The sequence below is a fragment of the Phytophthora ramorum genome (assembly GCF_020800215.1).
Source record: "Phytophthora ramorum isolate Pr-102 chromosome Unknown Phyram_PR-102_s0010, whole genome shotgun sequence".
Taxonomy (NCBI): Eukaryota; Oomycota; class Peronosporomycetes; order Peronosporales; family Peronosporaceae; genus Phytophthora; species Phytophthora ramorum.
The window spans coordinates 1,315,022-1,341,202 of NW_027150656.1; the positions used below are offsets into that span (position 1 = coordinate 1,315,022).

At 51.3% G+C, this 26,181-nt stretch overlaps 3 protein-coding genes across 3 annotated transcripts; 2 read left to right on the top strand and 1 right to left on the bottom strand.

Annotated features, from left to right (window-relative positions):
* Positions 1-19,118: 19,118 nt before the first annotated feature.
* KRP23_10732 (uncharacterized protein) lies at positions 19,119-19,443 on the bottom strand (the record flags this gene model as incomplete). Its single annotated transcript, XM_067881218.1, has 2 exons — positions 19,119-19,184; positions 19,261-19,443. 2 exons carry the CDS (start codon positions 19,441-19,443, stop codon positions 19,119-19,121), a joined length of 249 nt encoding a protein of 82 aa, XP_067741485.1.
* A 1,185-nt stretch (positions 19,444-20,628) lies between these two features.
* On the top strand, positions 20,629-24,850 carry KRP23_10733 (Ubiquitin carboxyl-terminal hydrolase 48; the record flags this gene model as incomplete). Its single annotated transcript, XM_067881219.1, has 4 exons — positions 20,629-21,150; positions 21,211-21,603; positions 21,676-24,464; positions 24,535-24,850. The coding sequence occupies 4 exons, from the start codon at positions 20,629-20,631 to the stop codon at positions 24,848-24,850; spliced, it is 4,020 nt and encodes a 1,339-aa protein (XP_067741486.1).
* A 143-nt stretch (positions 24,851-24,993) lies between these two features.
* KRP23_10734 (Protein CMSS1) lies at positions 24,994-26,062 on the top strand (the record flags this gene model as incomplete). Its single annotated transcript, XM_067881220.1, has 4 exons — positions 24,994-25,233; positions 25,308-25,437; positions 25,495-25,675; positions 25,744-26,062. 4 exons carry the CDS (start codon positions 24,994-24,996, stop codon positions 26,060-26,062), a joined length of 870 nt encoding a protein of 289 aa, XP_067741487.1.
* Positions 26,063-26,181: the final 119 nt, after the last annotated feature.

The following is a 26,181-nucleotide window of genomic DNA, read 5'->3' on the forward strand; positions in this document are numbered from 1 at the left end:
AGCCCCACCCCAAGCTGACTTAATGCAGATGATGGCGAGTACCTTTCGGCAGTACTCGAACTCGTCGGACTCTCAGAGTCATCTGCCTCAGCCGGGCGATAAGGCTTGAGCAAGCCCACGTAGAACGTTGGATGCGTGGCCATGGCCGATGCCAGGTCCAGCGTGTACGCGTTGCCATGGACCCCAAGAACTGTGAATGGCCCCACGAATCGTGGCCGATGCTTGGTGCTGTCCACCGCAGTGACTGACTGGATAGGGAAATTCTTAGCGTTTACGAGGACCTGGTCCCCAAGTTTAAACACGTGCGTGTTCTTACGCCCTTGAAGATGTATACGTCCGTGGTGCGCAATTTCTGGTGGTCACATATGTATAAGTGGGTGCACACTTACGTGCAGACGTGTGAGACGTGCCAACGCGTGAAGCCCGCCCCATCGCCGTCGGCTCCATTGACGAGCTTGCCGGTGCCGGCTGACTGTTGGCGCTCGATGACCATGGATTTCATCTTTGAGCTCCCGGCGGACACGCGCGGCCACATTGGTGTCTTGGTCTTCGTCTGTCGACAGAGCAAGATGATGCGGCTTGTCGTGGTGAAGAAGAGCGTGACGGCGCCGCAAACGGCACAATCCTTCGTCGACAATGTCTTTCGACACCATGACCTCCCGGAGGCGTTCGTGAGTGATCGAGATCCGCGCTTCGTGTCACATTTTTGGACATACTTGTTCTGACTTCTCGGTACGAGATTAGACATGTCCACGGCGGACCATCCACAGACCGATGGTCGGACCGAACGCATGAACAGTGTGTTGGACGACGTACTGCACAGCGTCTGCGCTGAAGAATCCACCAAAGGGAGCACGCTGCTACCCCAAGTGGAGTTTGCGCTGAATAATGCTGTGCATTCGTCGACGGGTTCCACCCCATTTTATGTCAATGGCTTGCGGCATCCACGTACGCCGCTGTCGTTGCCTCCAGCTTCAAGTTTGGGTGGGAGAGGCTATCGCCGAAGATCGCCGTGGCCTCAAAGGCCTCCGTTAGTCCGTCAAACGAACCTCCCCACGTTCATCGAGACAGGTGAAGCGGTACGACAGCGCGTGCGCGACGCTATGGCGGCTGCTTGAGATACGCAAAAGAAACACAGTGACAGGGTCATCGACATCGACATGCAGCAGGGCACAACCTATGGCGTAGTCGGATGCGTCGCATACCACACTGAAGGGACGGTCATCGTCGGGCAAAGCCATAATTGGAGAGCTCTGCAGGCTGCTTTTGATTGCTTCGAAAGCCTGCTGAGCTTCGTCGTCCCACGACCATTCCGCCTCCTTCTTCAATAGATTCGTCAGCTGCCGTCCATCTCAGCATAGTTGGCGCTGTACTTGTGTAAGTAGTTGGCGAGGCCAAGCCACTTGCGCAAGTCCTTCTGAGATACTGGCATTGGCCATTGCACGACCGCGCATATCTTGTCAGGGTCCGCACGGACACCGTCTTTGCCAAAGAAACACCTCAAGAAGGGAATCTCTTCGGCTCCGAAGGTACACTTGTTGATGTTCGCATACAAGCGATTATCGCGTATGCACATCAATACCTCGCGGAGGTGGTTAACGTGCACTTCGACAGCCGTCTTACCTCCCGAGGAACGACTGTGCACGATGATATCATCAAAGTACGTCTGTACGAACTGCCGCATCGGCCGGAAGAGTTGAGTCACCATTCGATTGAACGTGGCTGGTGCATTCGACAGCCCCTGCGGCATCACGAGCCATTACCACAGCATCTCGCTGGGTGTGCTCATCGCTGTGAGCGGGACGTCCGGTTCCCGCATCAGCAGCTGATAGTAGCCATCGACCATGTCGAGTGCACTGAAGATGGTGCAGCCCGCCATGTTGTTCTGTAACACGTCCTTGCGAGGGATTGGCGTGGACGCTGGGATGGTTGCCGCGTTCAACTTGTTGAACGCATGCACCATACGCCACTTCCAGTTGGGTTTGTGCACGCAAGACGTCGGGGACGAGTGCGGCGACTTTGACTCGCGCACCATTCTTGCGGCATATTTCTCCGCGAAGAATGCATCGATTGTTGAAGTAACCAGCCTGAACTTATCGTATTCTCGATAGATGTCACCAGATGTACGGTGCTACGTTTATCATACTTAAGTCTCATAATGAATCACTTCAGAACTTGCTTTCTCCAGAGAACATCTCCGTGCAGGAGTACTTTGTCACCTTCACACAGGAGCGTTCCGCCATCGATCACATCGACTTGCTCCTTCAGTAGTGGCCATTGGCGCGTAGAGCAGTATTAGTGCCCGGCACCAAATCGATCTCGTGTCGCACACCTCGGTCTGGAGGTAACACCGACGGTTGGTTATCGCTAACGACATCTGAGAACTCCTTCAAGAGGGGGTAGTACGGATCCGACGGGTTTTTCAAATTGGCCGCGCCATATCGTTTCTGACTCAAAGAGGACCTCTCGTCCTCCAACACCTCGGGATCCATGACCGAGGAGGTGTTGAGCTCGATCGAGTCGAGTTCGCGGCGGATCAGGACCATCTCCTCGCGCTCGTCCGCCTTCAGGAGTCGAGAAACTCGACATACGAGAACTCTTCGAGTTCCAATAGCTCTGCTACCGCAGGCAGAATAGCTAACTCCCCGCCGTCCTTGTACTCACCTCCAATATTGTTGGTGCGACCACCCTATCCGAGGGGTCCGCATTGTGGCGTAATACGCCTGGATGTAGTTGTCGGGAGTTGGCGACGAACAACTTCACTAAGGCACAGAACGATGGCCAACACTGATTCGTGGTATGACATAAATGCGTCTGTGGTCACTAGCCACTGGTCAGGCACAGCTAGCGCCATCTTCTGAGATCTGCGCCATCATTGAAGATTATACGTACCGACGGAGCAGGAGCAAGCACTGGAGCACCAAGACTCACCTTGGTGCATGTGTGAGAGCAGCGTCTTGTAAGAGCTGCCGTTCGTTTTTTTCCCTTTCTTTCGTTAAGCTTGCCACAACATCAATCACTTTTTAACTTACCTCATCCAGCTCAAGTCCTTGCTTCATTCTCCGCCACCGGCCAATTCCTCTGCAAAGGCGTTTTCCAATAGTAGTCTCGCGGTAGCTGTACCAACCTTAGCGTCTTCCGACGTGGGAGCCGCTGCTCGACCACTTTCGGTTGCGCGAGCACCAACTGTAGCGACTACTTCTGCGTGAGTTGCCACAGCTCGAACGCCTTGTATGCCACCCGCCCCGTGGGCAAAGGTGACGTTCTCGTTCTTGAGAGTTTCATGAGCCACATCCTGAGGAGCATATGAGGTGAAGCGACTGACCAGTTGGAGAGATTGAGCGATCTGGAGGGGACTGATGGCATGAGATCGCGTTTGAAGGAATCGCTATGGAAGGATTGTAGCTGTGTCCAGTTATGGCCAGTTATGTCAAGGTGTGTCCGGTTGTGTCCAGAAGACATCCACCTCCGGCCCGAAGTCGACCTGATGAGTATGGCGTAATCATTTATACCGATCTGATCAAGATCCATATTGAGCAATCATTTCGATACGTGATCTGGTCCAGATCGACATGCGACAAACATTTCGATACGCGATCGGCAATCACAATTATAGTGGGTGCAATGGACCAATCTTTTCGACACGGTACCGCGATCTTGGTACATCAGACCAAGTTCAAGCTACGGTGTGCAATCAAGGGATGCGCAAGCGGGATAGGGAGAGACCTTTAGGGCCTTTACCTTTGGTTAAGAGATTCTGATTGCCTTGCAAAACACAAGTGACGTCCATACATCCCGGGGGAGGAACTACATTGGCCTACCCGACCAAGTCAAGCAAGGACACGACGCAGACCTGGACAGCTTGGACAGGGGGCGATCGCATTCTCTCATCTCAACTCAAGACCCCGCCAGAGGAGGCGGCAAGCAACGGAAAGGGCTATAGCAGCACAACCCCAAGGACACCCCCACATGATCTACTTGTCCCAAGACCCGATCACAAACAACCGACGACCGCGTGAAGAATACCCGCGTGGCCGTCACCCACCCATTCCCCGGAAGGAGCAGTCCAGCTCCAACTTCCGCCTTGGTCACCCACTGATGCCTTCAGTGAACACCGGAAGAGCGCAACCTGCCTCGTCGTCGGGTACACACGGTGACTACAAGGTTTTCCGATCACGCCTGATCAACGGAGTACCCCCTCCGATAGTCGTCAGTCTGGGCGTACCGCTCGCAAGCTTGGATCGCGTCAGCGATTTTCGTGATCCCGCTACGTCACAGTACTAACAATCTACGGTAACCCGTTGTTAACTGTTTGAAACAATGTTGCTATTACAGATATTACACTCACCCCTCAGCAAACAAGAAACATCCTTCAGCAAGTATTAGGCAACACGACTCTTGAACGGACGAAACTATCCTGGACGCGTTTATTTGCCGAAGCGGGCAGCGGAAATGATGTTCTTATCGTTCAGGATCAAATGTTTATCAGCTGTGTCGTTGCAATGCAGACGTCTCTACAGAAGTCCTGTTTTAAGCAGTGGGGAGATAGACTGATCATGGATTGGACTCATGGAATCAATAACTTGGGATACCACCTGGGTAAGTGCGGTGTTCATGCTGTACTAATTTGACTGACACGAATCTTATGCTATCACCGGGTTTTATGATATTTGCAAACAGGTAGCCTGGCTGTTACGTCAGCTACGGGTAGGGATATATCTGTTATTGAATTTTTGGCGCTTGACCAAACGGCTGTTACGATGGAGCACATTACGGAGGTTTTGATGCGCAGGAACCCATCTTGGAGATTGATCCAGTCCGTTGTCATTGACAAGGATTTTGTCAAGTAGAGTGTACTAGAGAAGGCATTTCCGGACGCAAAAGTGCTTTGTGTCAATTTCACACGCTGACATACTGGCGCAACGTTTGCCGGAGAATGAAGTACGACCTGAAAGCATCGCAGTATACACTGCATTGGCTAGGCTCATTTACAGGTGAGGAAGTACTTTGTTTCATTGCTCGATATGCTGTTGACATTGTTGTTTGTAAATATTGTTGACTATGTTGCTTACTTGGGTTTGTATTCAGTAACACACATTCGACATTTGATTTCGAGGTCACTATCTTCACCAACGTCTGTAAAGAAGAGTGTCCTGAGCTGCTAGTGCGGCGTTGTAATTCACAGAAAACGTCGTTAGTGCGGCTTCCACGCAACAACAAAACAATTCGCCGAATCAGGTCGGAGTTGTTGGTCTTGCGCAGGGCTCCTTAGTTCCCGTTGCAGTTCGGCCCAGCTGGGTCCAGTTGAGGCTCCGTTCTCGCTGAGTACCAAGCTCCAACTAGCCCCAGCAGCTATCCTGAGCGGGGCAGCTTCCGTTCCTCAAACCCTGTGATCTCCACCAAAGTATGGACGTCGGCGCACGAGCGCTTTTACAGGTCACCGAGCGCAGAATACACTCAGCTAGAAGATTATGGTGTCCTGGGTTTGTTTTCTCTCGGGGAACGATGGCTGACATAGTCCAGCCCACGCAGGATTTCGATCTTCCAGTGTGGTGCTACCTGTTCACCTAAGTGATTGGGACATCATCATTGCAAGTCTTTCGTATCACCCTGTATCCCACCATACTACTGGGAGCCGCTGTGCGGTACTGCTAATCGATCTATAATGGAAGATATTTACCAGCAGACTGTGTCAACCTTTTTACGCGACTGGTATGATACATTAATACCAATGACGGAGCGTCCGATTGAAAACGTTGGCGTGTGGATAAACGGCCCAATACAACCTGATGGAACTTTGTTCGGCGTGCTGTGTATCGCCCAGGTTTACGACATGCTTGAGGACAATTTCTGATTGCCCAGGGTTACTATCACCCACGATAACAGCAGCTAGGCACGTGGTGTCTTCTTTCCCGCGAGAGAGCATCATGGCAAGCTCGTCATGCGCGTTCAGTAGTTTTAACGAATCCATGTACTTCGACAGTCTATCCAGCTTCGCTTTCATACACTCCATATGCTGCAACCGAGACCGCAAAAACTCCTTGCAAAGACGTGCGTTGTAGGCCCAGACTGTTAACAATCCTCGCTGGTAGTGGTCGATGTTGTTAACAGCGGCAGGTGCTCAACTTCAGCGGTGGGGGGATGTCTTCCGAGGTCCTCTTCGTCTTGGTTCTGTCGTGTTGTCGAAATTATGTTGTATCAAACAATTCTGATGAGACTCTTAACCAGCAACGTGATTAAACACGTGACTGAAGTTCACTATATCCATACCGGAAGGTCGCATTCCAACAATCGCTTTGGTGCGCATTAAACGGATCCGTAATTTAAATAAATGACTGGATTAAAAGTGACCAAACCGTTTTATGGTTTTTTACGTCACCCACAACTCTCCGGCTAAAGCTGTCCTCCCAGCATAAAAATTCCACTAGCCTCTGGGTTTTATATCGAAAGTCTACCAAGGATTGCATCGAGGTCGGATTCCTTGTATATGCTATGCATCGGCGCATGCTCCAGACTTGGCGATTAATACATGGATACGAGTTCAATTGAAACCCAAGTTGGAAGTGTGATCTAATCCATATCGCAACCGTTTCGACTTCTCTACACTTTCCGACACTCAGGATCTAGACAAAGACGGGGTGGGAATCGGAAATAAAAGGGACACTAGTGTGAGGGGGGGGGGGGGGGTCAGTCAGCTTTCGAAAGAGAAGTCACAGCAGCAAGGAAATGGGCTGTAGAGGCCTCTGGGCCAAGAAATCCGGATTTTTCATATATACATGCGTTTCGACCCCATAGCAATATGCACGAGGCCCGGCAAATTATTTAGTGAGGGCTGCATCCCAGCAAGGGGCTACAATTAAGAGCGATTAGTTTCAAAAGAATTGCATAAGTGACAGCAGATCCCTAAGCCACTAATTTATAAAACCTCACCGAGGTTTTAATTAGCCAATAACAGAGCAACACGAAGACATCCACAGCTCAATTCGGCGCCGCACCCCAGTATGCTCTTAGTCTCGCTTTTTTCGACCAAGCTCCGCAGCCAGCCCCCCCCCCCCCCCCCCCCCCCCCCCCCCCTCAAACGGCCGTACACCTCTCTGAATTCAAGGGCGCGGCCAAGCTTAGCCAATACTGCTGGTGCAGCGCTCGGATGGTAATGAGCGGGGGTCCAATTCCCTACTATTGGCATTTCCTATCTGTTTTGCTCTACCTGCTTCTACGAGCTGCTCACAGTTTTACCTGCGTGTGCTGCCTGCTTCGGTTTCCACAGGTGCGAGCTTTTCTATAAAGTCAATCAAAGCAAACTGATTTTCCTACTCACTTTACAGCTACTTTTTCCTGAAGAGAGAAGGTTTGTGACTCCCTTCCTGAACATTACAGGGCTAAAGCGCGTCGATCTGGACACCGTGCAAATCTTGTCAATATCAAGAAGAAGGAGCACGTCACCTTGCAGGAAGGCTTCGATAACAGATTTCATGAAGTAGAGAAGAAACACTCCGCAGTCGTCCGTGTTTGTCTGCTTCGGGCTGGTGTGAGCGCCTCTCATGATGAATGTTGTTGAGTCCTTATCTGCGTACTTCGATGAAGAACTGAAATCGAAGTACGCACCCACAACTTTCTTGACTGTTTCAATCTTCGAAATACCGAGCGAATCCACGTGGACAATACATCATCGTAAATCAACGACTGCGTGCACTGGGTTCTGTACAACAGCAAATGTCCAGTGATATTCCATGTTAATCGGAACAATCACGTGATCGTGACTATCGTAGGGAAATGTACTCGTAACTTCACAGCACTCTTTGTACGCCGCCTTCGTGCTTCGCCCAGAACTTTTGAATGCAGCAAATATATATCCAAGAAATTCGCGTCCATTATAAAGATTCTCCCATACACTGGTATGTGTTCCCTGATGTAGTACGTGATAACAACATCATTTAGCCAGTTATCACATTCCAATGTCTCCAGATCGGTTCGCTGAACAACCAAGCGAATGTTGGTTTTTCCAGGAGCAAAGCTGGGAGTTCGAGTCTCGCAGACAATATTGGATGGTCCACATACGCGTTATCATATTCTCCTCCAGAATCATATTCCATCGCTCCTTCAGTGCTGTCGACCAATGATATAATCTTGGGCAGTTCCATCGATTTATCGGTCGCGGATGGCATATCCAATGGAGAATGGTGAGTTCCGATTAGCGATAAGGGCACCTCCAATTGAGAACTTGGGATCGCCTCACAGCTTTTAGTCGACCCTATCAGCGGCGCTGCAGGGACTTCAACGGGAGAATCCGATACCGCACCTTGAACTTCTTCTTCTCGCTGAACTGCATGTGGAAATCGTAGGTGGCGATAAATTCACTAAGTTTGTGGCGCTTGATACATTTATTTAACCACGACAGTTGTGGTCCTCCCGTACGGGTAACGAATCCAGGAATTTTTACAGTATAGTCGTCGATGATAACAGTTCGCGTCATCTGGGCGTCGATATCGCTAGAGAGCTTGATCATGTTCACGAGGTCCTCTTCATAACCGTGTGTAGATGATGATGGGGGGGGGGGGTCGAGTCGTGGTGACATTGTTGACTCCTGCTTGGAGTTTATCTTCAGCTGCGCGCCATCCCAGCAGCGTTGATCGAGAAACCCCCAGGTGTCTGGACGCTTCAGTGGTAGTCCACCCCTCCAGTTTCCATAGTGATACAGCCTCCAACTTCTGTTGGTCAGTGACTGTGGTGACCGTGTCCATCGCTCGTCGCTTTGCAAAGTGAGAATGTTCGTGCTATATGGGTTACTCGACACATGTACGAGCTACTCAGCAACCTATCGCATTTCTGTTTTTTTGGTATTCTTGAAAGTTACCTTACACTTATCACACGTGATCTATCACTGAGAGTATGTCTTGTGTGTCCGCAGGAGCTGAACCTTGGATTCTCTCAGTCGCGAGGAGAAATCTGTAGGCGACGATGCGCTCGTCAAGATCACCAGACCGAAGCAGCTTCCGTATCTCGCAGATCACGCTCCCGGTTCCCCTGGCGTTGATGTCGTTACCCCGCAAGTACTCAAACATGTTGCGCTCAGCGAGACGACTAATTTCCAGCATGTGATCCTTGAAATCCTCCGTCTTGGCGTCAAGGACGAAGCCCTGATCGAGGAAGAGCTTCATAAAGGCGACAACGTGGCGGTATTCCGACTTCTTCTGGCGATCGGTGAAGTCCCAGACGTGCGGCAAGTGCGTGTGTCACTCGAACCACATTGACGACAGGTTCGTAGCTTGTTTCTTTCTGCGTTTAGGCTTGGATTCTTGATTTGACGCCTCATGTTATTGTTCTTCTTCAGTCGTTTCTGGTAGCCCCTTAGACTTAAGTAGCGCAGCCTCGACAATTGTCTTGTGCTCAGACATGACCTTGTTCGAGGTAATAAGCTCATCAAATACATCTAAAAGGTGATTGATTCTTGGGCTTGCGTGCTTGCTTGTATCTTGCTCTGATTCTTGAACAGGTTGAGAGGCATCGTTATTCAGGGCGATAGACCACGCGAGCATGTCGGTGGTCAGGATGCCAACATCCAACATGCACTCATCCACGCGTATCACGATGGGGGCAGTTGGAGAAAGCTTCTTCAACCTCGGGTAGTACCGGATCAGGTATGCAGTGAGAACACTGAGAACCTTGTTACTTACGTTGAGTCGTTGATCATTTAGACCCGAGCAGGAACTGAATAGGAGAGTCTGGAAACGCCCAAGTCGTTCCTGAGTTGTGTGGTCCAGCTTCACGATGTCGATGACCGCTGGATTGTCGTCAGCGCTCCAGCAGCTCAAGACTCGAGCTACCTTCCTGTACTCCCGCGCTGTGTTCGTGATGTACGCGAAGACTTTGCGCCGCGGTCAAAATCCACTGGGTAGCAAGACGGTCGTCTCCGTTCGCGTGCTGGGCTCCACCGCGCCGGAATGAGTGCGAGGTCAAGTCGGCGGTTGCTCCAGCCGGCTCAGCAACATGCTTCAGCATCCTGTTCACGTACGCCTGCACACTGTCTTCTCCCCACTTGGGTGTCTTCTTCTGCGTTAAAACGGTTGTGGTCTGTGTCTCTGTGCTCGTAGGCAGCGTGAAGACGGCGGTAGCTGGGGAACAGCTTGCGTATAAAGATACCGGCAGCGATGCCGCCGCGGGCACCACAGACACTTGGAGGGAGGAAGTTCGACGGACAGTAAGTCGTGCAGTGGGGCACCCAAGTCGAGTGGCATCGCGTTTTCCGACACGAGTTCTGGGAGCTGGCGAACAGCGCTGTACACGGAGAGTCCTGCGTCCGCAGCGCTACAGCCAACGCATGCAGAGGACACGTCAGGAAGTCGTCCTTGCCCGAGACCAAGGTGAGTTCCGGCTCTTCTGATGTCTTGACACGTAGTAGCCGGAGGTAGAAGGTGCCATCCGCTGACACTGACACGTGCTGCTTTCTGATGTAGCCCAGATCTGAAGATCGTCCAAAGCAATGCCACATCAAGCATGCAAGTGCAGCGTCTTGGTAGTCAGCATTGACTCGTGCTGTGCTGTACACGTAGCAGATCAAAGACTGTAAATCCTCCTTTGTACAAGGAGGAGCTTGTTAATTAACCGCCCTCCTCTCGTTTTAAGCAATGCTTATCTAGAGTTTTTCCTTTCTTCAATAAGATCAACTTAGTAAGCACACACAGATGTGGATACTTGTCGAAGAGCCATAGTTTTACATTACTATGATATGATGTCGCAGTGTTGCGAGCAAGCTTACCTTTCTTACCTTCATTTGTAGCGAGATAGAAGCCGAACCGGTTGATTGGTACCGCCAAATGTTTACCGGAGGTGTCAAGGAGAATGCTAGCATGGAGAAACTCTACGCTAATATCCTCTTCCTCTAGCATCCGCTCGAAAGCTGCAATCGCGGTGGTACGCGCTTTCTGGGTGTTCGTAGGGACGAACGCCGTGAGACTCATGGCTCCTTTTCTTCTTTTTCGCTACTGTTCGTAATGATTGTTAAAAGTACTATATGTGCGTCGACTAATCCGTACAAGTGTCGAATAGCTCGTACAAGTGTTGAGTAATTCGTACAAGTGTCGAGTACCGCAAAACTCTTATCAAAAGGCACCCCTTGCAGGCGACGGTTGAAAAATATCAACCTATCAGATTACTCCATTTTGATCATCTATCATGACATATCAAAAGGCACCCCGGAGATAAATTACCACCAGTCGATAGGTTACGCAGCGAGCTAGCCATTCATCAGCTCTGCACTTCGCCATTACTCAGTCTGCAAGAATGCCCCGAGGAAGCCGCCCACGCGTGAAAGGCTTCGAGGCTTCGCCAAGCCAGTGCCTTCGCACTGCTATCAGCTACCAGCGCAAGTATATTATTAATAGCTTCGTCGAGCAGAACGGCATGGCAGCAGCAGTAACACGCTTCTATCCCTCTCTCCAAGCGGAAGCCCGAAAGCGGAAGAGGAGGCAACTGCACAAGTGGTTTGAAGCCCGTGATGACATCGCCAAACAAGTTGCCCAAGGCAACGGGCACCTCTGCAGAGAAACAACGATCTAGCGTCGGCTGCATTCTTCCTCGGGCGGAGGAGGACTACCTAACCTTTTGGATAAGGGACCTGAGGCGTGAGGGCGTACCGACAGCCGCTTTCACCAACTGAACCAGCGAGGTGGCCGTAATCTATTCAGGAAAATATCCTTGATAAATAAATTCCGAGTGATGCAGCTGTTATTTATTTGCAGATGCCTCTTCCCATGCATTCGGCATCCCTGGTGCTGCAAGGGGTGCCTTTTGATAAGAGTTTTGCGGTAACCCGTAACTTCGCTGTCCTGTCAACGTTTTCCTAATCTATGATACCGTATGACTATGCCTTATTGAATGAATGGAAATAATATTTGTAAAATATAAATATATATCCATGCCAGACGTATTTCGGGTCTGGACGTATTTCGGGCCACTCGCTCTACATACAAAATTCAAATCAATAAGGAAACATGGTCCTGTATTTTTTTTTTTGGCCTGCGTCTAGAGACACAAATACCGGTTTAGGGCTCAATTGAGCAGGGCAAAATGCAAGGCAGAGGACTGCTCTTTCGTTTGAGCCATCGCACGCCCCCCTCCGACCAAAACATCCAACACCACAGACTCGGAAAGCTGACTGATGAAGCAGGCCCCCCTGGCGACCTAGATAGATGCTGTTGCCGCGGTGCACGACGGCATGTCCGTAAGAAAAGCGGCCCGAACGTACCGAGTATCCCGTGAGCCACTTCGTCTGCGTACCCTGGGGCTCGTACCGCTCGATGCCAAGCGTGGTCCGCAGTTGATGTGTCTAACGGAGGGTGGTGGCCGAGGTGTTGAGGAGATAGCCCACTACCGCGCACTTCATGGAATGTGTGTTGGTTTTGAGGAGCTGCGCTGCATGATTCGTGAAGCGGCGGAGGCTACAGGAACCCGCCCTCTTACTGATGACTTCCCCAAGGTCGCGGCAGAGAACGCGTGATCTGTCCTAAAGGATTGAGGGCGAATGTTCAGCGCTCTGACGATCGTGAAAACGTCAGTATAATGGCTGTGCAAGCGCTTCTAGACAGCGAATGCCGCCGATGTACGTATTCAAGGGCACGTACAAGAAGGTCCATTGGATGGAGAAAGCGGAGAAGGCGGCACGGTGTGCCATGAGCGAGAGCTCAAACATTAACGGCAAACTATTCGTGCACTGGTTTAAGTGGTTCGTGCAGCAACTTCCGCTCGAGCGCCCCCAGTTGCTGTTGCTGGGCGGACATTATGCTCGTACTGCCCGCTCACACATCACAGTTTTTACAACCTTTGGACGTATCGGTTTTCGGTTCCTTCAAGCGCCACTACGAAAAGGCTCTCAAGCGTTTTCCAAGCGAGAGAGATCGACGGCTGCCGATTAAAGACGATGTAACTGGCATCGCGTGTGATCCATTGATTAACGCATGCTGCGAAAACAACGCCAACAAGGGGTTTGAGAAGACTGGCATTTTCCCGTTGTCACGCGATGTAATGCTGAAGGGGATTATTGGTTGCAAGTCCGTTGTGCAGCGTGATACACTCCCGCACGTCGCTGGCAGAAAATCCCGCCTCGTAGGTTGGTCGAGGTTTCAGAGCGTCAAAAGCGTGTACTGCGAGAGCTGGACCTGAACGTTGGCGCTCTCAATGTCGTTAATCAGCTGTCAAGTTTTACTGCGGCACCACTCCCGCAAAGGCGAAAGCGAGGCACGTGGATTGACAACATATATGTTGATGGCGACTTACTTGACTACTATATGCTGCATGCTGCTGAGGAGGCTAAAGCGGCTGCAATAGATGAAGCGGAAAGACAGAAGGCGGAGCGCACTGCAGCAATACAAGCTGCGAAGTTGGAGAAGCTAAAGGCAGACCAAGCTGAGGCAAGGGCGTGTCGTGCGAAAAAGAACGCAAAAGTTAAGGCGGAGAAAGCAAAGGAAAATACAGTAACACATGGGCGCCCGGTAAAGAAGCGGAGTATGCCTACAGCGCTACCTGTAGAACAGTTACCGCAGCTCACCTTGCCGGAAGATATCTGCATGTCCATGATTGTCTAAAAGTGTGGAGCCAAATCATTTTTGGTATACAATATTCAAGAGTTAAGAAATTGGCCCGAAATGCGACAAGCCCTGTATCGACATCATACAAATAATAAGATAAATTGAAAAGTGACCCGACACACGTCTGGCATGGATACATGTATTCATATTTTGAGAGTTCTTCCGACAAATATTTGTCAGGGAAGTGTTGGAATAAAAAACCTAACCTTATCCATCCGGATTGGACAAAAACATGGATCAACGTTATCTAATTGTTAAAACAACGAAGTATTAATAGCTGATCAGGCAACAATCCTGTCGTGCTATCCGTCGGAAAGACGCGTACTGTATATTCATCCATACCGGTACACAGTGTACGGTACACCTTGAAGGCGGCTGAAATTCGTTCGAGCAGATCCTTGCGTTGGTGCAGGTCCGATCTCACTCAGAGTGACAGGTGGCGAGAGGGCAGCAGCATCAGGAAGACAGATGGCGTCTGACAGCGTGAAAACAAAGCATCAGGAAGACAGATGGTGTCTGTATACATGGACATTCATGGACTTTTCCTCTCTTCATCGGGCACCTTGGTGTTTGTTTATTGCAAGTCGCTTTTATAATACGCACGGTTGCTCTTCGATTCCACAGGGGGGCCATTTCCAATTCGGTAGTGTTGATGCCTCACAGACAAGGGAGGGGGGATTTAACGTATCCAGATGTGCTGTGTGTCGTTTACATGTAGGAGTCTTCCTACTAGGAAGGGTCCTGCAACTTACTGAGGCCGGCTGGGCCAGCCGCTGGCAGTCGGGCACATTATTTTAATACTAAATGACTGAGAAACCCGTACCGATTTTCGGAATTTTCTTAAGGCCATATTCGCCAATATTAGTTAAAGTCAAATTTGAATGGCGAAAGATCGGTGAGACTTACCACAGAGATACAATGAGCTAGAGAATGCTCCTGTTTAAGTGCCTGTTTGTCCGCCATTGTTGTAAATCTAGGTCGATCTCCACCATAGACACGAACATTTGCATCATTTGGCCGCCACCTTAAACAGAAACGCAAGCATATCCAAACAACGTGGATTATATATCCTTGAACAACGGTGCTTTATCTCTCTAAACACAGGAGACTAGACGTGAAGGAGTATGCAGCTACGGAGAATGAGCTGTCCAAGACAGCTTCTTCGTGAAGGAAAGCATCCAGAGGCAACGTGCCCCTCCCGTTGTTGTCACGTTGTAGAAGTATATACCACTGTGTGGTACAGGTTATGATGCAAAAGCTCTGCAATCAAGCCGAATCCCGGCTTTATACACTCGAAGGCCTTCGAGTGTACAAAGTCGGGTTCACGCCAAAAACCGAAATGCCTCCTGGACGCGTCGGCACCGACATTCGCGCTCCAATAACTTACACGTCAGAGCGATTCTAAGGACACGGGCCCCACCATTTTAAATGTTTAGTGAGTCGATGCGATGACCAAATTGCAGAAGCATCGAGCGATTATTCGCAGAGTTAACTTTTGATCGCATTCCGAATAAGGGACATTTCCGGTATGTCATTTAGTGTTAAAATAACAGGTGCATGACATAGGCCGCAATCCAGCGCGCATCGCAATTACTTCGAAGTCCATGAGGTAATTTGCATGGCATGTACAGAATACCGTAATCATGAGCGAACCGCACATCATTGTTGTACGCCCCGCGGTTCGCTTCGCTCGCGATATGGAGATAGAACCTCCTGACGAATGCAATGCGCGGCTCGCTGTGGAGCTAGGAGCTGGGACCGCCTTCGCGGGCCCTCCCGCGCAGGTTTGCTGTCTCTTCAAGCGCCCGCACCAGCTCACATTACAGTACATGTGTAGTTGGTTGGGGGCTCTGTCGCGCCTTGGCTATATTACTGTACCTGTACCTCACCTCGATCTCCGTAGCGAGATCGGCGATCGACGATCTCCACAGTTTTCCCCATCATTACACACGTACTGGTCTCGTACTGGTCTCGTCACGACATTCTCCCCCGGGCAACAAAAAAATAGTAAAACCAAGTTGATTGTCTTGGCACGATTCTACAGCTTACATACATCTGTCGAATTAACGCTAGGATACACGAAATCTATGCGATAAATCCTGCGGAAATCTTCTTCATGCCCACTCCCCGAACACCGTACGATATTTATTTGTTAATATGAAAAACGGGTATTCATGGCCCAGGAAATCACAGTGTCCCAAGGTATCCTGATAGTAGTCCAAAAGCTGATTTGTTTAACGTTAGGACTAAAGCGTCCATTCCAATAGAATCAAAGGAATTTGTACTAAGTAAGGATTTTTTTTTAAGAACGTGATTGATTCCCGTATACGAGGACAGCAAATGGCCACTTTTATAGACATTTTTGCTATTTCTTATTTAAATAAAAGGTACCGATGTGCAGGAAAACTTCCTGCCAGGAGGCATCGATGATAAATTCAATGATGTGAGTTTGGAACTGCCTAGTCCTGCTTACGCTGTACACATGTACACTATATAATACATGATCAGTATCTGTAGCACTCAACGAGTTCCCCTCATTCCAAAACTTTCCTTCAGGACGACAAGCCGCGCACTACCAAGCTTCCGAACAAGAACACCATGGCTCGAGTGACTGGATTTATCTGCCAAGTGCTGGCGCTTGCAACGCTGGTGGCTCATGGCGCTGTCGCTACGGACGAAGGTGTTCTTTTGAGCGAGGCTTTTGGCGGCCCCCACGGCACGAAATACTCGGACATTGATCTCGTTGCCCCCGGACAAACCGTGCAATCCGTCACGATCCAAGCTGGCGAGCGTGTCAACGGCGTCGGCATCGAAATCACCGACCCCTCTGGAGTGTCGTCCGAATTGTACCATGGCGGCAAGGGTGGCGACCCGAACAAGCTTACTCTGGGTGACGGAGAGTATATCACGGGCGTGGAGGCTCACTGGGGCGAGAAGGGCGACCACACGCGCGTCAAGTTCCTCCGCTTTACCACCAGCGCGAACAATACCATCGAAGGAGGCAATCCCACGAAGAACATTGGCAAGGACTCCGCTCCCAAGAACTTCCAGCTTGGTGGTTTCTATGGCACTTGTGGCAAGGAACTCGATTCGGTGGGTATGCTCTGGACGAGCATTACGCCGGTGTAAGTTTGAGTGAAAATGCATCTGCCGGTTCAAACGAACCGTTCATGGTTAGTTAATCCTAGGTCAGCAGTTGTAGCGTACGAACTCAGCCTTTGACAAAAGAAAAAAAAGCTACATTTTGCACGGTATTATTTTCAACTACTGTAGGCTGCTGCTGTTGCTGCACTGTGGTGCGTCGCTGTACGGTTGGACGAAGACAAGCGATTTGCCAAGTTACAGTAAGGTTTGCTTCATTTGAAAAGCACATCCCGATGTCTATCTTGCGGGCGAGTGATGGACCGACTCAATGTACAGTCTTGGCAGTAGCGCCGACTCCTTCGGCGGCTTTATCGTTTTCGAATTTGTTTAGCGACAACAATGACGACCCCGGTTCTCAAGAAAGCAGCACAGTACCAGTAAGCCAGAGTGAGAGCGGAAGTGACGACGATGACCTCTCCGACGGATCAGACATCACAGCACAGCAGCCTATCCTGGGTGTCGAGAAATGGTTCCTCACCGAGCAGGAAATCACCAGCTCTAGTGGTGGCGTACCGCGGACAGATTTGTCGGTTTACACGACCGGCAACGCGGTGACATCCTACACGGCGACGAACGAGTTCTACAACGCAGTTTACGATGACCTCAGCACAACCAAGGAAGGCGACCGCGTCATGCTTGCTACTTGGCTGTCCGCCCTCGTCCCTCTCAAGCCTGACGTTGACCCCACAGGAGGCAAAACAGTCGTACTTAAGCAGGGGGGGAAATTCTGCATCAAGGTCTGTCCCGCATCAAGCTCAAGACTCCAGACTGCCCACCACGAACGTGGAGGTGGACTCAGAGGCCGGGCGACAGCAGCGGAGCGAGCAGGAGCTGGGAATTCTCAACTTGGAGGCATGTAGACGAATCTATTCAAGCCTTTGAGCTGTTATCACCAACCGCAAGCATCATCATGACAAGGCGCGCGGGGGGGGTCGCAGGTGTTGAGAATTACAGTCCCCAGAATGTGAACGTCCTCTTGGTGTTCATTAGTGATGTTCTGCCGACCGGTGCGAATGAATGGGCGTCAGTGCGGCACAGCTACGAAGACTATGCGGTCGAAACCAACCGCGCAGAGCGCGAACTGGTGTCGCTCAAGAAGAAATTTCAAGCGTTGCTAAACGTCCAGAAACCCAGAAAATGTCCGGGTGGCCCGTCAGATCCAGCGCCGGATCGAAGAAAAGGTGTCTATGGAGAACGACGTTGAAGACGAAAGAGCTTTGAGCAATGAAGAGGAGAGCCACTCGACAGCATCCCACACTCCTCCGGCGTTAGGTGAAAATGAAGGTGAAAGTGACCGTGAAATTGAACACCATAGTGGAGGTGAAACTGAACTTAGAGAAACGTTCTCCTTGAGTCCGCCAGCTCCGCCGGCACCCACCTCATCAAACACTCGTTGGAGTTCCCAAGGTGAATCGGCTTATTTCGAAGCAGTACCACGCTTCTTGCCTTCGCTACTTGGGGATATAGTCCCTGGTACTCAGCGATTTTCACTGCCACCTCGCGTCGGCCCGGCAAATATTCTGCAAACTTCGCTCGAGCTGCCACCAATCCGTACAGAGGACAGATCAATGAGCACAAGTTCAACGATGTAATTTCCAGCGCCGTAAATCGCCTCCCATGCCATTCCATATCGTGGCTCGGGGTGGAGTTCGGCTCTCGTGAGGTAGTGTTCGCCGCGCTGACGATCACACCTCTCTCTCTGGCCTTCGGCGGTGATTGTAAGCATCAGAATGAACACAATGCTCTCGTTGTTGCCCTCGTAGCTCATATTATAATAGATGCAGTGTTCCAGATGGAGATAGCAGTGCTATCATACCACTCATGTGTTCGAATTGCATCGATCGAGAAAGCTGCCAGTTCCCGATTTACTCTTCACTCAAGTCTGCGGTTGCTGCTCCACCTCAATGCGCCTACTCCGTACCACGTTCACGGCGGTTGCGATCGTCCTGGCTGTAAGTGATCCGTCGTCACCCGACCAGACAAAGACCTCGGCGATGACTTCGACTGATACAATGTTACTGACTCGCTTGCTCGTGGATGGCGAGGGTATCAGCGAGCGATTTCTGAGGGGCGACAAGGGAAACGAAAAGCAATTGCTACGGGCGATGACGACCTTGCTGACGAGGAGGAGAGAGTCGGGGTTCCCTCGCCACTTAAAAACTCTCGAACAAGATCTTACCACGGAGAGATAACTCTCGACGATGATCGTCTCCTGCCCTGACGCCAAACGACTGCCAACTTTGACGACGATACTCATCGTCTCGCTAAACTTCATGTTCGAAGGCCATGTCTCCCTCGTGGTAGGATCTGCAATTGTTTGGCTGATGAACACTGTGCGGTCTCCTTCGACGTATTTTCGTGCAACCCGCTGCTCCAGGACGTACGAGGCCGCTAATCTTTTTCAGCGCAGGTAAAGCCCACACAACTCTTGCTTGTTTCAGTAGTTTGCTGAAATTCCTGATCCCACAAAGCAAACAAACAACAGTGTGAGTGAAGGGCAAAAACGAGCAGCCTCTGAAGCTACATCTACTACCTTTTTACAGACACGACCTTCGTCATGAACCCGCGGGCCCTGCAGAAATTTCCACACTGCGCGCTCACTTCTTTGAAAATCGAAGGGGCCTTGGTTCTTGTCGATAAACTCAACGAAGACATCACCGTCGGCGGCATTGGGGTCCGTTCGGCGCTTCCGCCCAGGGCATGGAACTGCTGGCATCCCTTTTGCTTCGTACAGCTTGCCAAAATCCACGTAAATTGTATCAATTCCGTGTAGGAGCTCATGGAAAACCTGCCCGTTGTTGTCAAACTTCAAGCGCTTCGAGGTGTGTATCACTTCTTACAGCTACAGACGCAAAATAACGAGTTCCAGCAAATGAATCTGTTTGCCATCAAAACTAACGAAAACCAGCGCAACAACGTTTATCTCGTCATTGGCTCGCCGTCGGAGCAAGCGTCTGATGTTGCGGGCCGTGCGTCTCTGCGATGCCAACAATTCCTGCAACTTGGCGTTCTCTTCTTCTGCTTTGCAACGCAGTATGAGCTGGCGAGCAGCTACTTGTTCCCACAGTGATCGAGGCTGCTCAAGAATCGAGGTCGCATGCTGACTTGCGGCGCAAGATACAGGAGATGTCATGGGCGAACGCATCCGAGACTCTGCCCGCAGACCTTCCAGCTTCGTTGATAGCTCCAACGCAGTATTGCGGAGGTCGTGCATCTGCTCTTTTCATGAAATGCGGCGCTTGTGTCCTTGGGGACGTGGTAAAACAGTCGCGGGTCGGATTGGGGTTTCCTCGCAATTCGAAAGCGAATCCGAGAGGCTTGGACGCAGTGACGCCGTGACGATCTCACCTGATCGCGGGTGAGGGCGTGCCGCTACAGAAGAGACCCTCGCAGCGAGGTAACCTCGTGGTGGAGTTCACCGTGCAGTTCCCCACCAAACTCACAGAGGCGCAGAAGAACATGGTGCGGGCACTTCTGGCGTGGTGAAAGGCGCTTCGGTGTGCGAGCGTCATCCGTTTCAGAAGCCCCAAGATGAACAACAAGGACGTTGCTTTTGTCCAAATACGTACACGTTGGCACATTTCACCGATGCTTACGATGCACTCCACCCTCTTAAGCGCGCGGCGGCGAGCTCGCGGTGATCGCACCACTACCACCACAAGTGCACCAACAGCTTCCCAGAGCAGCTCGAACTCGCGCTTGATCAAATCAAGGTGCGCCTGAGCCGTGCGCGTCTCAAATGTCTCCGCGTGGCGGGTTCCATCGAACGCGGCCGTGCTGTAGTTGCCTTGTAAAATAAACTCGCCGTTGACTCAACCTGAAACAGCGAGAAACACGAATATTGTGATTCTCTGGTCCAATCAGCGTCCAGCAATTCCAGCCCCTCACTCCTGAGAAAGCCATGCCGCGGGCGAAGCGCCAGCGCGAACCCGAGGGCCGCGATGCGCGACTGGCCGACCCGTATCTGCTGGCGGCGGCCCCTTGCCGCTTCTCGGATCACCACCGCAAGCGCGGCAAGAGCGCCAACTGCGCGGACAACCCCAACTGTCTCTATGGACTGGGTGAGCACCACAAGGGCGTGTGGCAGGGCGGGAAGCTGCTGCGGCGCGCGTTCGGGGACGACCCGCGGGACCGCAAGCGCGCGAAATGTGGGGGAGGGTGGGCACCCTGCGGACTGCGTAATCTTGGTGCCACCTGTTACCTGAACAGCATGTTGCAGTGCCTGTTCGTCAACTTGCCGTTCCGTCGCGCGGTGTACGAGTGGGAGCCCAAGAAGCAACTCGTGGACAAGGAGCAGGCGCTCCAAATGCGCGCGCTGCAGAAACTTTTCGCGCAAATGCAGTTGGGCAATGAGAGCTACTACGACCCCACCGAGTTTGCATCCACTTTGTCGCTGAACAACGTGATGCAGCAAGATGCACAGGTTAGAAAACAATAGTTTTTGTAGATAGTGATATTGTGGCTGATTGTTTTTTTTATGCAGGAGTTTAGCAAGTTGTTGTTGGCGCATTTACGCACGATCTTTGGCCAGTCGAGGTTCTCGGGTCATTGGGACCTGGTGGACAGAATCTTCCAGGGACAGATGAGTTACGTGACCAAGTGTCTGAAGTGCAAGAACAAGTCTATGCGGCCGTCGTCGTATTACGAGATCTCGCTGAATATTAAGGGGCATAAGACGGTGGAGGACTGCATTGGGTCGTATCTGGCAGCAGAGGTGCTGGAGGGAGAAAACAAGTACTTTTGTGAGCATTGCGATGCCAAGCAGTGCGCGGAGCGGTTCCTGGAGTTGAAGCCACGTGCGTTACCGCCGACGTTGATGGTGCAGCTCCTCAGATTCGTCTACGATGCTAATGCCGGGCGGAAGAAGAAGTTAACAGTGCGTTCTACTGAATCATCTTGGAGACTCGTGCTCGACGAATGCTGTTCTTACTGATATTGATGTGTACAGGATGTAATCGAGATCAACGAGACACTAAATATGACGGAGTTGCTTCGTCGGAGTGGCCACGCCAAAGCGTTTAACGAATCTGGTGATGCTGTTTACCGGTTACAGGGTTATCTGAACCACCGGGGGAAAAGCGCGCATGTGGGGCACTACACCGCGTCCGTGGCATATCCAAAAACAGGAAAATGGGGTAATGATGAAGAAGAAAAACCGGCAGTGGACTGGTTTGAATTTGATGATGCAGCTGTGAGCGACATGGCGAAGTCAGATGCGGTAAAAGAGCGCAGTCACGGCAGAAAAATCCGCTCACGCGATATCTACATGCTCCTGTATGTTCGTGACGATGCAGCAAGCGGTGGATCGAATGTTAGTGCCAGTTCCAGCCATAATGACAATGCCAACGAGATACCGCAGCCTTCTCGTGCGTGCCGAGAAGAAGTGAACGCACTCAATACCGCGTTTGATGCTGAGGCAAAAGAGTACGCTACCAAGGTGAGTGGCGTGGAGGCTCGCATCAACAAGCGCCTTGACGCGTACAAGCGCTTCTTTGAAAAGAATCAGCCGTACCCGGATGCATCCTCTAGTCATTTCTACTGGGTGGATACGGAGTGGCTGCGTCGTTGGGTAACGGGTGAGGAGAATGACAGCTCAGCAAAAACATCTTCAATTTCGTCGCACGTGGAGGAGACTTCTGAGTCAAAATTAGCAGAAGAGTATTCACATGGGAAAGAGCATGATGAAGCAAAGTTGGATACAGCGGATCTATCTAGTGACCGAAACGAAGATGGCGATGACTGTATTATGGTTGACCCCCCAGAGACGAAACCGGAGGCAGCAAAGACAAGGAGTGGAGATGATAAAGATTCTACGACGGAAAGTGAGTGGTCACACGAAGGAGGTTCAAGTAGAAATCATTACGATGATGGCGAAGTGGAGATCGTTGGAGAGACACCTTCGTCGGCTTCACCTCTTTCTCCTACTCCAGAGGCAAATGCTGATACTGGAATGACTGGACCTACAGAGCTGCGGGATGAAGATATACCCTTTTCGAAGCCGGTTGATGTGACGCACCTATGCTGCATGCATTCTAGCGGTCTTGACATTAGAGCAAGTGGCGTCAAGAAAGAGAGGGTTCAGCCTATCCTTCGCTTTGCACCAGAAAATGCACCGAGGTTAAAGCGTATATCCTCGAAGTTTTATACATACCTTCGAGAAAACTGCGGATTAGAAAAAGGCGACTCGACTTCCACCGGCGTCCCTACACCGATGCGAATTTTTGAAGCTCCTACGTACCGCTGCGTTGGTTGTGAAAAAGAATTCCGAAACAAGCTCCTGAATGACGTGGATCGATTAAAGGAAGTGGATGAGGAAGTTGGATTATTGAAAGGGAACTCTGCGAGTATAGCTGCAGCTGTGGCAGCAGGAGGCGCTTATTTAATGAGCCGGGCATGGATCAAAAGTTACAAAACTCATCTCCAGATGCTGCACAAGGAGCTCTCCCATGCGGCTTCAAAGACCAAGAAAGGAAGAAAATCGATCACGTCACAAGAGCTTAATGAGTATTTTACAGGCCCAAAGGACTCAGCCAACATTGGCAGTGGCAGTACGAGTGCAGACAGCAGGAACACAAGAGAGCTGGAGGTGTGGCAGAACCCGATAAACAAGGACATTACGTGCGTCCACGGCAACCTTACGCTAGAAAAACGAGCATACCGACCCGTATCGGCAGAGACATGGTCGTATTTCAGCGGTAAATTTTGCTGTCATGCTGAATATCGCGAGACTGCAACGGAAGCGTGCCCTCAGTGCCAAGTGGATGACATGACCACCAAAGAATGTATCCAGGTGGAGCGTGACGTACGTGACGACGTTTTGTCAGTCCCTGCTTTAGAGACTTTGTATCGTCGAAAACCTAGAGGAGAGTCCATTCGGCTCAGCGACTTTTTCGAGCTTCCTGCCGCACAACGGGGCAGCGGACTAGAGAAGGCATCATCGTGGACAAAACGCGACGCAGCAAGAATCCCGCGACGAATGTTTTTGGTTACTCGTCGCTGGCTATCGCAGTGGAGGGAGTACATTCGCAACGTGGACGAGGACACCCCTCCATCCCTAACGCTGTCGTCTTTATTGTGTTCGCACCAGAAGTTGGTACTGCCTCCGGGCCTTCTGGCAGCCCAGCAAGGACGACTCATGGATGCAAGCTCATTAGAAGTGGAGTTTGTTTCTCTGGATGAAATGCAGGCTCTTGTCGAGCGCTATGGTGACCCGGAGATGTCGTTCTATTATGGCCTTCTCGTTACAATCATTACGGAGCTTGGCGAGGAGGAATCGCATGTGACGTGGCGGCAGTGCTCCCTAGCATCACTGCAGTATGGCCACGAGGAAGCTGTTAGTAGGGACGGCTGCCTCGATGGCGTCGTGCCCCTCGTCTGCCAGGATGCGAATGACGATGGAGTCATCTGTCCTGAATGTCAAGCGAGCTCCGACCGAAAACACCGCGAGGAGCTTGAGAACTTTTCGAACCGCGTGGTGAACGTCCAACAGCTGAATGACGACCAGGCCATCCCGACAAGCGAGAACTTGACTCCCGATGCAAATACTTCCGGTCGACGACGTTCCAGACGCATTCGCCCAGGGTCTGCATGTACTTGGCCCATCACAGCTAACGCCACCGACACGGTCTACATGCTCAAGGCAAAAATCTACGCCGAGATCGATGCGCTGCCTATCCGTCAGCGCTTGTATTACAAGGGTGAGACGCTGAGGGATAACCGAACGCTCAAACAATGCGGGTGCGTTTCAAGTTTGCTCAACGGTGTGGTAAATGCATTCGCACTAACTGTATGAGATTCTTGTGTAAAGGATCAAGGCTGGTGACGCCGTGTTCATGCGGCTATCTGAGGACAGTGCGGACGACCTCGTGATGGACGAAACTCAAGAGCGCGAGGTGGGGTTCGTAGACTCGGTCTTCCTGTCGCACCCGTCGAGCTCTAGCACAACAACTCAAACCACAACGACGCAAACTAGAGCTCCAGACACAAGCGGCGACCACGCCATGGCTCTAGCAATCGCCAGCAGTCACCAAGAGACTCGCGTGTGGGTTTGTCCCGCCTGCACGTTCGTGAATGACGACACGGATGCCGCGTGCGAGATGTGCTCGACCGCGAAGGACAGTTGACCCTCTACACTATGCTAACCCCGTCAACATCGATAACTTATTTTCAATATCGACTATCACATTCTGTACAAACAGTAATCATATGTACATACAAAAGTAGGCATCCTCATGGTTGGCTCCAAGCGACACAATTCATTTCGACAATGGCGATGATCAACGACGACGAGCTGGAGCAGAACTGGTCGGCACAGGCCGTGGACGCCTCGGACACCGAGAGCGTCATCTCCGCCGGCAGCGAGGACGAGTTCGAGGAGGAGGCGGAGCTGGAACTGGCTACGGGCGTCAAGCGCGACCGCGAGGATGACGCCGAGGACATGGACGAGGATGACACCGAGGACATGGACAAGAAAAATGCCGTTAAGAAGCAGAAGTCTGAGGCAAAAGTGCGTGTTGCAACGAGAAATGTTATGCTCCCAATTGGTGATAATTGGTCTAAGTTGGTCTATTGTGTTTTTAGCGTCCGGTGCAGAATGGCAAGGGCCTGCACAAGATGACGCCGGCCGACCACTTCAAGATCGTGAACGAGGCCTACACCAAGCACCGCGGCGGCCAGATGACGTCGCTGGAGCTGGCTGATGGACTTAATGGTGAGAGGAGGTAGTAAAGTTGGTGGGTGCATGGAGTGCTGATTTTGTTTTGTTAAGAGATGCACTTTGTGGTGCCGCAAGGCTTGGGCAAGCACAAGTTGGAGCTGTTGCCGGCGTACATTCACCACTTGCTGCCGACGTTCAAGCGGGACTTTGCCGGCAAGGGCAAGCGTCGGGATAAGAGTCCGTACTTCCTCATTCTGTGCTCGTCGGCGCTGCGGTGTGTGGAGGTGATCAAGTACGTGCTGAGCTGCTGAAAAAGTGCTGCTTGTGGTTGGTTACTGATACCTGTTTGTTGACTACTAGGCATTTGACGCCGTTCAAGTGTCGTGTGGGAAAGCTCTTTGCCAAGCACATGAAGGTGGCGGAGCAGGCGACCCAGCTGGCGAAGACTTACTTGCCGATGGCTGTGGGCACGCCGGCGCGTGTCAAGAAGCTGCTCGAGATGGACGCGCTGTCGCTCCAGCACACGACGCACGTGATTTTCGATATGGAGAAGGACAAGAAGCAGCTCACGGTGCTGGAGCTCAAAGACACAGTCACGGAGATGGTGGACCTGCTGCAGTTTTATTTCATCCCGCAGCTCAACAAGGAAGACAGCAACACGAAGATCGTGCTGTTCTAGCTGCGCTGCGCAGCAGACGAAGAGTTAGAGTTCTTGATTCATCACCGATAACATACATGACACCGTGCACCTTTGTGTAAACCAGCAGAGCCCACATCACTCTATTTTAATTCTGGTGG